Source organism: Neovison vison, chromosome 4 (assembly GCF_020171115.1).
Source record: "Neovison vison isolate M4711 chromosome 4, ASM_NN_V1, whole genome shotgun sequence".
NCBI lineage: Eukaryota > Metazoa > Chordata > Mammalia > Carnivora > Mustelidae > Neogale > Neogale vison.
This window is the reverse complement of record NC_058094.1, coordinates 59990874-60004385: the sequence shown is the minus strand read 5'-3', so window position 1 is coordinate 60004385 and position 13512 is coordinate 59990874. Positions and strand designations below refer to the sequence as shown.

The following is a 13512-nucleotide window of genomic DNA, read 5'->3' as shown; positions in this document are numbered from 1 at the left end:
CTCAGATTGTTTTTCAGAGTCCATAGTCTCTCATGATTCACCTCCCCTTCCAATTTACCCCAACTCCCTTCTCCTCTCTAACACCCCTTGTCCTCCATGCTATTTCTTATGCTCCACAAATAAGTGAAACCATATGATAATTGACTCTCTCTGCTTGACTGATTTCACTCAGCATAATCTCTTCCAGTTATTTTTTTAAATGTATTACTTTAAATATTCCTTGTGATCCTAGACTTATCTAAACTCCATGCAAAATGCCCAAGGTAAATATTCCTTACACCAAAAATAGTCCTTGAGTTTCAGAAACTTTTACAATATGTGAAAAATAATAAAAAGAACAAAACCAAAGAAGATATACAAACCTCTGATTGTACATGCCCCGAAAGTTGTAATTAGCTCTATAATTTGGGAAAGGCTTTGGATCTAATGGCCTGTAGATGGCAGGCTCTCCCCTTTTCATAGCAAGCCCATTCAGTTCCACAGTTGGAGTTATACTACCTGTTTAAAGGAAATATTGAAAGCACACAAGTGAAATATTTCCATAATAAATCACGCAAGCCATACTTACATTACATGTAATTACCATGAAAGAAGGTGGGAGTTGATGGCCTGTCGTATGATTTTCTCAGGGGTATAGACAAACTACATAAACAGGAAAACTGTTTCTAATGAAATCTCTCTGGAGTTTTTGCAACATTTTTTGTATATTCATGACCAAAAATTCAACTTGAAAGTCAAACTGTTTCAAAACAAAGGGAACAAAAGATTGACAGATTGCTTAATTTGGATACTATAAAGAAAGTATTGAACATCAGTATTATTCACCCCAGGAATAACCCAGTTATTTAATCATTAAAAATATTATCATCTGTGAATAGTTTTATATTTTGCTAATCAAGCAACTGAAATTAGCAATGAATACAGGGTCATCAGTAATTCTTAGACTTATCTCATGAAAATACATTTTGAATTTTTTTCTATAACCAACAACAGAACAAAGTAAATCTACTAACGCTTTCTGGAAATAATCTTTAAAGATAGATACCGAAGCATTTACAGACGAAGTGATACATCTGAGGTTTCTTTGAAAATAATTCAGAGAGACATGAGAAACAAGACTCGCCACCACATGTGGGTAACTGTTGAAGGCAATGATGGATATGAAGATGTTCACTACCTTATTCGCTCTACTTTTGTAAAAGGTAAAATACTGTAACACACACAGTAAATTATTACATCACATTATTTTGAGTATCAAAAGAGGTTATTTAGTAAAACATTATGTTTATGTTCCATATAACAAATAATGTTCATAACAAATGAATTCTGTTCATAACAAATGAATCTGAAATTTTTATAGAAAGTAAAATTTATTTTTTTCAGTGTAAATCCTGTACTATTTTGTTGGAATTATGCCTTTTGCAACAAACATTTAAGACTCCATTCATCACATACAAAAACAGGTTCCCTCATTGCAGCAGAGAAACTGGGACTGGCAGAAAGCACCCGCGGGGGGTGGTGGAACCTGACACAAAGCACAACCAGCAGCCACATCCTAAGCTATCCATCAAGAGTCAGTAACTGCTCACTTTGTGTCCCAGTTTCAAAGAATTTATGTGAAACCACTAAAGAGTGTAATAAGAACAGGAACTAAACCAAGGTTAAGGGGAAAAACAAAAAGCGTAGAACGACAAAGGAGGTGAAAAAGAAAAAAGATGTGTATAAGAAAAGAATGTTAAGGGACGCCTGGGTGGCTCAGTTGGTTAAGCAGCTGCCTTCGGCTCAGGTCATGATCTCAGTGTCCTGGGATCGAGTCCCATATCGGGCTCCTTGCTCAGCAGGGAGCCTGCTTCTCCCTCTGCCTCTGCCTGCCACTTTGTCTGCCTATGCTCACTCTCTCTGATAAATAAATAAATAAAATCTTAAAAAAAAAAGAAAGAAAGAAAAGAAAAGAATGTTAACGTACTGAATAGTAAGTCCAATTAGTCCAAACCCCTAATTTAATACCAACACTCAGGGCAGAGGAAGAGAAAGTCACGAATAAAGGAATTATCTTCTCTCTCTTTCTTTCCTATAGTATTTTACTGAGGGATAAGTAAAATGCACAAACCTTAAGCATACAAATCTACAAATCATTACATATTGTATACACTCAGGGACCACCATTCAAATATGAATGTTTTCATCACCCAGAAAGTTCCACCATGGCTATTTCCAGTCAATACACCCCTCCCCAGGTTACCTATTCTGACTTCAGTCATCAGAGTTTTGCCTGTTCTTCAAACCTGAATATGTACTATTCTATCTTGCTTCTTTCACTCAATATAACAATTCTGTTAAATATTTCAGTATTGTTTTTTTTTAATCACTGAATAGGAGTCTACTGAATGGATACATCAGTTTATATATTCTGCTGTTGATGGGACATCGAGTTGTTTCCAGTTGCGAGCAATTAAGTCTAAAGCCACAGTGTTTAAGCAGATAAACACACTCAGTTCTCTTAGGCATGTCTCTAGCAGCAGAACTGCTACTAGATCATAGAGTCTGTTTATGGTTAGCTTTATTAGAAATTGTCTAACAGTCTTCTAGAGATCTAACACCAAAGAGCAGTCTATATCTTTTTAAGAAGTTTAAGTTTTTCTTATTTCATATAGATTGCAGTTTAATAATTAACATGTTAGTCAGCTATTAAGATTTATGTCATTCTGCATTCTACTCTGCAACAATCATACAGACACAAATAGTATAAAGTTCAAATGGAGAAAAAAAGAAAAGGTAAGAAAGTTTTAAAGACCTCATCCTTTAAGTAGGGCAAGAAACAGGAAACTAATATGTCTAAAAATCATCAGTGAGGTGATTTTAATGCCCTGGTAGGATATACTATACCAAAACAGGGTTTTAAGATAGGTAAAAGGATTGTATTCATATCATTTAAATAAATTAATGATTTCATATAAATTCCTCATTTGAAAGTAAGGCTGCAGTCTATGTTCTTCACAGAAACGCTTGCTGATCTTCGTGAGAGAGATGGAGAAGCAGCAGACAAGTGTGAACTGTGCTGAAGAGGTTTCGACTCTGGGAGCCAAGTATCTCCACCTGTTTCAGAAAGAACTAGTTTGCCACCACGGCGTGTGCACAGCCTCTCTACTTACACAATAAGGCGTCCATGGTAAACACTTAGAGAGTAACATCCAACTATGAGAGCCTGCAAGTAATGCTAAGTACCACTCCAGCAGGTGCGGGCAGGAGCCACGTTGCATAAAGAGGATCACGACACAACATCCTCAGGCGTCAAAGCTGATACTGTCAACATAGAATCCATCTCTGGTGTTTTTTCGGTAGATTTAAAGGAAACTTCTGTATTTATCAGTGATAAATATAACAAGGCTAACTGGTTATATACACAAACATACGTAACAACTACTGTGGATTCCCATTATGTGGAAGGTGAAAGAGAAATGCCACAGCTAGTTTTCAAGGAGCTACATATTGCTAACACTCAAGGAAACAGCTTTGTAAGCAGTTAGAATAGTCCCTGGAACACAGCAGTCACTCAGTATATATTTGTTCAAAGAATGAACTGATTGATTAACCAACCAAGCCTCCTTAAAGAAATGGCTGGTGCCAGGGCCAGGATAAGGAACATATGAGATGACCTTAGAACATCTTACTGAGCCAGAAAGTAAGAAATGCTCAAGAATGATGAAAACAGTAGAAGACACTAAAGTCAACTGGAACCATACCCCTAGTCAAGTCTGTGACAAACTGAGAATCGAAATAAATAATGATAGATTATAAACCTGTAAGTAAAGTAGGAATCCAAGAGTCTATAGTGATAGAAATAAACGAACAAAAAAAATGAGGGGAAAGAGAAAATTCTAGGGTAGAATGCCAACTAATAAATCTTTAACAACAAAAAAAAACTGGAATCAAAACATCACACTTTAAGAGAAAATAAGTTTCTGTTGTTTTTTAAGTTTCTGTTGTTTTGAGCCACATAAATCAATCAATCAATCACTCTGTGGCACTCTTCAGAGTATTACTGATTTGGAAAAGAATCATTAGTAAATGCCAAATCTGGTAGGTGAAAGTAAGTTTCACGAGGAACAGAATGTTTATATGGTCCCAAAGTTTCTCCTCAGAAAATACTTTTAGTTCCTTATTATTTAATAAGAAAACATACTAATTAACTTTACAGTAGAGAAGCCTAGCAAACATACTCTTCACCAAGTGACAAAAGTCATCGCTACTGGGACAAATCAGTATCAGATTTATCGTGATAGGTAACAGTGAGCTAATAAGCCCACAACACTGGGACATTAAAGCTAAAAATGCATAAAATGATGAGGCAACTCCAGATAAACTCAATTGAGGGGCAGTCTACAAATGATGTGGCCTGTACTATTCAAAAAATGTCATGGTTGTAAAAGACAAGAACTCCAAGGAACTATACCAAATTGAAGAAGAATGAAAAGAAATGATAAATACATGACCCCAATTAGATCCTGGACCTAAAAGGATATTACTGGGACAGCCAATGAAGGAAGAATGGAGTCTTTGTGATACATGATAATACCAGATCAATGTTAACTTCCTGACAGGAGAATGGCCATGTACTTGGTAACAATACACCGAAATAGTAAGGGGAATGGGACCACAGGTTTTTTTAAAATGGGAAAATTATATCAACTGGCACTCTACAACAGAGGTCTCAATACCAAAAACTGTATGAAAAGGTGCTCATCCTCATTAGTTATTAAGGAAATGAAAATTAAAACGACAATGAATTATTACCATACACGCAGAAGAACAGCTAAAATTTTTAAAGCTGAAGAGACCAAATGTTGACAAGATGTAGAGAGCTCTCACGCATTGCTAGTAGGAAAGGAAAATTATACTTTGACATGATGTATTATGCATGCATTTATTATGTGTGTATTTTTTTCAGGTATGAACCTGGAATAGGGAAAACATTTCATTTCATTTCATTTCATTTCATTTCATTTCATTTATTTTTTTTTGAGACACAGGATTCCCTAAATTGGGACGGGGCAAAAAGAGAGGGGGTTTTGCTCTGTTGCCCACGTTGGAGTGCAGTGGCTATTCATAAGCACAATCCCACTATTCCGATGTGTTCTATTTCCAACCTGGGCTGGTTCACCCCGCCTTAGGAAACCTGGTGGCCCCTGCTCCCAAGGTTGCCGTATCAATGCTGAACTTAGTGCAGACACTCCATCAGCATGGCATACTGCAGCCCAGGACGTCTGGACCAACTGACCTTCCTGCCTCTCCTCCTAAGTAGCTGTGACTACATGCTGGCCGTACATCTCATGAACATTTGGGCGTTTTTTTTGGTTTTGAATTTCATTTTTGTTTCTGTTTGGTCATCCTGACCCTTTCATTGTTGAAATTAAAAAAATAAAAGATGGTGCCTGAGTGACTCGGCTGGTTGGCCCACTGCTTTAGGCTCAGGTCATGATCCCGGAGTCCCAGGATCGAGTCCCGCATCGGGCTCCCAGCTCTGAGGGGAGTCTGCTTATCCTTCTGACCTTCTCCCCTCTCATGTTCTCTCTCGCTCTCTTTCTCAAATAAATAAATGAAATCTTTAAAAAAAATAAAAATAAAAAAATAAAAGATACTTTAACACAATGGTGAACAAACAGGGCAAAAGCAAATAATAAAATTTAATGTTGAGTTAAGTAGCAAGCTAAATGCTTGGGCCTCCAAATTGCTTAAAAATGGTATGTTCACAGTTTACAGCAGTTGGCTTATAGGTGAGAGAAACATCAAAGTTTTTCCAGCTGAATGTCCAAGGAAATTCTCGTTTCATAATTGCTGTTCATTTTTTTTTAAAGATTTTATTTATTTATTTGACAGAGAGAGATTACAAGTAGGCAGAGAGGCAGGCAGAGAGAGAGAGAGGAGGAAGCAGGCTCCCTGCAGAGTAGAGAGCCCGATGCGGAACTCAATCCCAGGACCCTGAGATCATGACCTGAGCCGAAGGCAGCGGCTTAACCCACTGAGCCACCCAGGCGCCCTCATAATTGCTGTTCTAATTCACTATTCAAACTGGTCAAAACTATGATAGTTTCCTTACACTGTGTCTAAAGATGGCTCAATAGCTTTCTTACCTTTCCCAATAGGTCTAGGAATAAAAGACTGTGATGACAGCAGCTATGATACCTGTCTTTCATGTATGCTCACTGACTTTCGGTCTTAATTCTTATTCTGATTTGCATGAACACATGCATAACCCACGACCCAACAGTTCCTATACTAGGTACATTCCCAACAAAGATGTATACGTATAAGACTGGTCACAGGAGTTTTACTTCTAAGAGCCCAAAACTGGAAACAATCTAAATGTCCATCAATAGCACAATGAATAAATAAATTATGGTATATTCATGAAATGGCTACTGTATAGCAATGAAATACTATATACTGTTAAATACGACATGAATCTCATAGATATAACACCGAGAAAAAGAAGCTATCACAAAAGAGTACAGTGCACGATTCTAACAAGCAGGCACAATGAATTTAAGACCGAGAAACAGAATAGTGGCTTCCTTTGGAGTTGTATGACCACTTGAAGGGGGTATGAAGGAAGCTTCTGGAGTACTGATAAAGCCTGTGGTACTGGTAAAGTGTTCACAGTGCAAAAAACCATGAAGGCTTTACAATTATAATTTGTGCATGTAACTTTACCTTCAAAAAGCTACTCATTTTCTCAGCTCACTGCAGCATTCAACAGCAGAAACTCATCTCCACTGGTCTTTCAGACTCTATTTCCTTCCCCCGACTCCCTTGCTGGTTTACCTCCCATTATAATCCTCTAAAGTGGACCTGATGCAGAGATGGGCACACACTGCTCCTGCTTCACACTATATGCTCCGAACAGCTCCCTCTCTATTATGGCTTCAACCACTGGATCAACAACACTGGTCCTTCTGTTCCATTCCCACTGCCATTCCCAAAGCTCTCATAGAGCAGGGAGCATATAGTACTCAATGCATGGGAGTTTCTTTTCTTTTCTTTACCCATAAACTATGGCAATGGTTTCCTAACTGATCTTGCTTTTAGTATTTTCCATCTTCAAGCCACATATAAACTGAATTTCCTAAAATGCTGTTTTAATTTTTTTTTTTAAGATTTTATTTTATTTATTTGAGAGAGAGAGACAGTGAGAGAGAGCACGAGCGAGGAGAAGGTCAGAGAGCGAAGCAGACTCCCCATGGAGCTGGGAGCCTGATGTGGGACTCGATCCCGGGACTCCAGGATCACGCCCTGAGCCGGAGGCAGTCATTTAACCAACTGCGCCACCCAGGCGTCCCTAAAATGCTGTTTTAAACACATCAACCACTAGCTTGTGAACAACAGTGGCTTAAACTACAGATAAAATCTGATCTCCTGGGACACCTGGGTGGCTCAGTGGGTTAAAGCCTCTGCCTTCGGCTCAGGTCATGATCCCAGGGTTCTGGGATCGAGCCCCGCATCGGGCTCTCGGCTCAGCGGGGAGCCCGCTTCCTCCTCTCTCTCTGCCTGCCTCTCTGCCTACTTGTGATCTGTCTGTCAAATAAATAAATAAATAAATAAAATCTTTAAAAAAAAAAAATCTGATCTCCTAAACCTGGCATTCATGTCCATCACAATTCATCCCTACTGTATCTCCAGTCTTATCTCTTCCTCATCACTTACCCACTGTAATTAAAACCACTCCCAATTTTTTTATTTTTTACCAAAACTATCATCCACAATCCTATTTTCAATTCCTTTCCTCACCTTCTGCCTAGCATATTCTTTCCTCAATCTATACCTGCCTACTCTCCATTCAAGGACGTTATCTTCCCTCAAGTACTCCCATCCATGTCTATCATTACTTATAATACTGATGAGTGTTATTATTCACGTGGTACTTAATCTTTACCATTAAATTATGTGCTTTATGTATACAAGTGTAAAATTTTCACAGAAAAGGACAATGTTTTATATCTCTTAAATATATAAAAGCAAGTGCTAAATACATAGAGACAGCAGTGTGGTACTAAGGATCAATCAGTAATCTAAACAGATTTTTAAAAATTATAAAAGCAGACCGTCTCTTACCAACTTCAAGTGACTAGAATGGGTGTTTTTCTTTGTTGTAGTAATATTTTGCTTATTTAAACTTCCTTAATAAATACTACAATCAGTTGAACAGAAGCAAAAGGAGTAATAGGAAATTCACGCAATTTTGGAAAAAGCTGTCCTTGAAAGAATAGACTATGTCTACTTAGCATATGCCACATGAGAAAGAAAGAAGCATTAGATTATTATAAGCAGGAGCATATGGACTCTAATTAAATATACAGAGTTATTTGTGGCAGGAAAAAGTTTTTTTTTACTCTATCACAAAAATACCTCGAGTATTATTTGTTAGAAGGTAAACTCTTAAATTAATAAATTAATGAGTAAATGGAGGTAGAGTTAGTGCTAAACTTTTTTTTTTTCTTTTTGAGTTAGTGCTAAACTTATGGAACTTTATTAACTTGATGTTATCAATTCATGCATTATGTCCACTATAGGTTTGTCTCTTCCAAACAGATGACTGGATGCACAATGTTGTTGGTATTACATGCAACTGGAACAACTCTTTAAAATTATTCTTAGGAGATAAAAATTGGAAAACTTGTTTACTTAGCATTATATCACACACAGGTGTTTTTTTGGGGGTTTGTGGGTTTCTTTTTTTTTTTTTTTTTTAAGATTTTATTTATTTATTTGACAGACAGAGATCACAAGCAGGCAGAGAGAGAGGAGGAAGCAGGCTCCCTGCTGAGCAGAGAGCCTGATGTGGGGCTCGATCCCAGGACCCTGAGATCATGACCTGAGCCGAAGGCAGCAGCTTAACCCACTGAGCCACCCAGGTGCCCCTGGTTTATGGGTTTCTTAATAAACTTCCATAAGTATTCTAAATTTGAGCGGTTCTATCAACCGTTTCTACACCAACAAGCAAAATAAGATGCTTAGGCCTAACTGTATAATTTTTTATTAAGCCAAAGTAAAGAATAACTATTTTTAATTATTAAACTATACATTTTTATATGTTATATAGAAAGAGAAATTAATCATTTCTTTTTTTAAAAGATTTTATTTATTGATTTGACAGAGAAAAAGCACAAGTAAGCAGAGCAGTGGGCAGAAGGAGAGAGAGAAGCAGACTCTCTGCTGAGCAGGGAGCCTGATGCGGAGCTTGATCTCAGGACCCTGGGATTGTGACCTGAGCCGAAGGCAGCCTCTTAACCAACTGAGCCACCCAGGTGTCCCCTCTATCTTTATTTCATAAAAAACTCAGGCATTGCAGCATTATTTACAATAACCAACTTGTGGAAGCAGCCCAAGCATAGACAAGCATCTATGTCAATCCATAGATGAATGGATAAAGAAGGGGCAGGAGATAGATGGATAGATAGATACATATCAGAACATAGGAATATTACTTAACCATAAATCTTGAATAAAATCTTGCCATTTGCAATGACTTGGATGGGGCAAGACAGTATTAGGCTAATTGAAATAAGTCAGTTTGAGAAAGACAAATACTGTATGATTTCACTCATATGTGAATGTAAGATACAAAACAAATGAACAAAGGAAATAAAAGAGAGAGAGACAAACCAAGAAATGGACTCTTAATTACAGAGAACAAAATGATGGTCATCAGAGGAGAGGTGAGTGGGGGGATGGGGGAAATAGGTGACAGGAATTAAAGAATACACTTATCAGAATGAGCACTGAGTAATGTGTAGACTTTTTGAATCACTATATTGTACATCTGTAACTAACATAACACTGTATGTTAACTATACTGGAATTAAAATTAAAAACCTTAAAAAAAAACCCTCAATCATACTTTCTGTTCTTTGTATTCAAATGTATTTTTGCAACATTTAAAAAGTAAATAATGCATCTTTAGAGTATTAACAAAGCAAATTTTTAAAATAATTATAATTACCTTCCTCATTCTCTCACCTTCAATTACTATTCAGTTGTTTTGTGTGTGTGTGCTATTAATACCTCTTGACTATACAAATGGCCTGCTATAAAGAAAAATACAGAGAACAGCACATATAGAACACAACAACACAACAGAAGGAAACAAGTAAGTGCCATACCTGGGTTATTATTAACATTACTTTTGGGTGGTTTCTGAACTGGTTTGGGAAGTGTTGATTCAGTCAAAGCTTTGTTAGCAACGGCTTGTTGGGCCTTCTTTATACTGCTCCCTTCGGATTCCCATGTCTGCTCACCAAGACTCAGTTGCACTGAGAACATCTTCGAAAAACATAAAGAGACAGAAAATATTAAATTTTTCAGAAAATAAAATATGCTGTCTGAGAGAAAAACAGATATACCATAGAATCAAATTTTAGAGGTAGGGGTGACCTTACAAATTACTTGCACAAAAATATTATTCCACCTAGTGAAATTATTTTAAGAGACTGTACCAGATCCTGTTCTATCCATTCAAACGCATAGGAGCAGCACTAAGTGAACAAGTGAGCAAGAAGAAATCACTTCCCTAAATAGAACGAATTGTTAATGTCATTCAAATAGTCCTCATAAAAGCAGAATAAGTAAAGGAAGATGAGAAACTAAGAGAATCCACAAGGCCCTGCCTCTGTAATACTTATAAAATCTAATACCTTAAATGTCATACTTAGTACAATCTAGTCAAAGAGTCAGGAAATCCTTCTAAATATTATGTCACCAGGAAACTCTCAATCCTCCACAATCAACATTTAACCAGTCACCAAATTCTGTTAATTTTAACCTCACAAATATTTCTCAAAGCTCTCTCTCTAAAAACAAACAAACAAAACTCCTCAAATCCAACTGTATCACCTCAACCAACCTCAGGTTAAAAATCTTTCAATGGTCCCACTTGGTGTGGTACAAAAGTTCTTTTTGTCCATCTTCATTTCATAACCACCCTTTCCTATATCATCTGAATATTCCATTCACACCATTATTTCCATGAGAGTTCAAAACCTATTGTTCACCTTCTTTTTTTTTTTTTTTAAAGATTTTATTTATTTATTTAACAGAGAGAGATCACAAGTAGGCAGAGAGGCAGGCAGAGAGAGAGAGAGGAGAGGAGGAAGCAGGCTCCCTGCTGAGCAGAGAGCCCGATGCGGGACTTGATCCTGGGACGCGAGATCATGACCTGAGCTGAAGGCAGCAGCTTAACCCACTGAGCCACCCAGGCGCCCTATTGTTCACCTTCTAATATTGAGGATCAAGTTACAGAATACACAATCTGCTGTTTTCCATAGAAAGCCTACTACTTTGTAGGAATACAAAATATTAACCCCAAGATACTTTTAATTGATTAATTTTTGCTTGACTCTTGAGACAGCCCCATGAAAGAACCGCTCTCCATTTCATGCAGAGATAAGGGAACAGGCTTAGAGAGAATGAATTTGCCCACAGTCCTATAGTTCGTAACTGATTCAACTTCTGGCTATTCGGACACCAACCAAGGTCACGGCAGGCCGTGCTGCCCTCATCAGTGGAGTAAACTCAACTCCTAAATTTGTTTTTCTTTTCCTTCCTGGGTGTTTCAGTATTAAGTTTGTTTTTGTTTTTGTTTTTAGGATTTGACAAAGAGAGAAAATGCTAGCATGACTGCAGAGAGGAGCAGAGGGGACAAGCAGACTCCCTGCTGAACCTGGGGGACCCTGAGACCATGAGCCGAGCCAAAGCAGAAGCTTAATGGGCTGAGCCCCCAGGAACCCCCATGATGATGTATTCTTTCTCATAATTCTAAATTCTTAATTTAGAATTAAATTTAATTCTTTAATTCTTGGGGTCAAAATATTAACCCCAAGATACTTTTAATTAAAAAGATATTTTAATTGAATTTAAAATTTTTTAATTAAAAAGAAATAAATGTCTATTTGCAGGAAGGAGATCAGGTAGAACATGCCTTAACCAAATGATTAAAGTTAGCATCATCAATAATCATACAAACTTATACCATGTACCTCCTGATATGACCCAATGAGAAGCATTTAGTATTCTTGGTCAAAAATGCTTAACCTGAATCTAATCACAGGAAGAAAATTAGACAAGCTAGATTATGGTATATTCTGTAAGACAACTGGCCTAAATTCTTAAAAAATGTCAATGTCATGAAAGGGAAAAAAAAAAACACAACAAAAGACTATACCATAATCTAGATTTTTCTGGTTTTTCCCATGATTAATCCATATGATTTAACTTTTACTGCTTCCTAATCCTCTAGATGTCACTATTTTCCTAGGCTCACAGGCCATACATCTTCAAGAGGTCTTCCTTGTCTCCATTTCTCTCTCCATTCTCACCTGCATCCAGTTATCAAGCTGCTGATTCAACTTCAAAAATATTTTTCAGATCTGGCCTCCTCTCTTTATGCTCTTCACCAATGTCTTAGGCAAGGAATATCAAACTCTCTCCCCTAAATTACTGTAAGACCATTCTAACACCATTCCCTTAACGTAAGACATTCCCATTCAAACTATCCTTGTGACCACCACCAACATGAACATTCTATATAAAATATAAATGTATCTAAGTCAAACCTCTGCTTTTCTGAAACTTCTCTAAAGAACCCCAATAGCTTATTGTACACCTAAAACTAATACAATATTTTATGTCAATTATATCTCAATAAAACTGGAGAAAAAGAATCCCACTACAATACAAATTTAATAATTTAAATAAGAAATGCTAGGACGCATTTATGAGTTTAAGTGGTAGCTTTACCATTTATTATGTGCAAAGTTAGGACAGTTACCTATTCTTTCTGTTTCCTTATTTCTTTAATAAACTGGGACTAAAAGAACACACAGAATTGTTGTGAAAATTGGGGCACCTGGGTGGCTCAGTGGGTTAAAGTCTCTGCATTCGGCTCAGGTCATGATCTCGGGGTCCTGGGATCGAGCCCCACGTCAGGCTCTCTGCTCAGCGGGAATTCTGCTTCCCCTTCTCTCTCTGCCTGCCTCTCTGCCTACTTGTGATCTCTGTCAAATAAATAAATAAATAAATAAAACCTTACAAAGAAAAAAAGAATTGTGAAAATTAAAACAAAAGGAGGTAAATGCTGCCACTTAAAAGGCAGAGATTGTAAAATTTGATTAAAAAAAGAAAAAGCAAAATCTGGGGTGCCTGATTGGCTCAGTCAGTTAAGCATCTGCCTTCAGCTCAGGTCATTCCTGGGGTCTGAGATTAAGCCTAGCATTGGGTTCCAAGCTAGGTAGGAAGTCTGTTTCTCCCTCCCCCACTGGCCCTCTGCCCTTCTTGTATGCTCACTCTCTCTCTCTCTCTCTCTGCAATAAATAAAATCTTTAAAAAAAGCAAAATCCAACTACATGCTTCCTACATGTAATGCATTTTAGCTATAAAGATGACAGAAAAAATGTATCGTGCTAACATAAGTCAATGAAAAGTTAGATGACTATATTAATATCAAACAAAGTAGATTTCAGA

The 13512-nt window shown here is 37.2% G+C and overlaps 1 protein-coding gene across 9 annotated transcripts in view; it reads right to left on the bottom strand.

Annotated features, from left to right (window-relative positions):
- The window catches only part of STAU2 (staufen double-stranded RNA binding protein 2), a 330383-nt gene that overhangs the window by 255876 nt on the left and 60995 nt on the right, over window positions 1–13512 (bottom strand). For all 9 annotated transcript variants that reach the window (XM_044245452.1, XM_044245450.1, XM_044245458.1 and 6 more), the window contains 2 exons: window positions 10158–10317; window positions 363–498 (listed from right to left, as the gene is read on the bottom strand). In XM_044245452.1, coding sequence (XP_044101387.1) covers window positions 363–498; window positions 10158–10317 — 296 coding nt within the window. The remainder of the gene's footprint in view (window positions 1–362; window positions 499–10157; window positions 10318–13512) is intronic.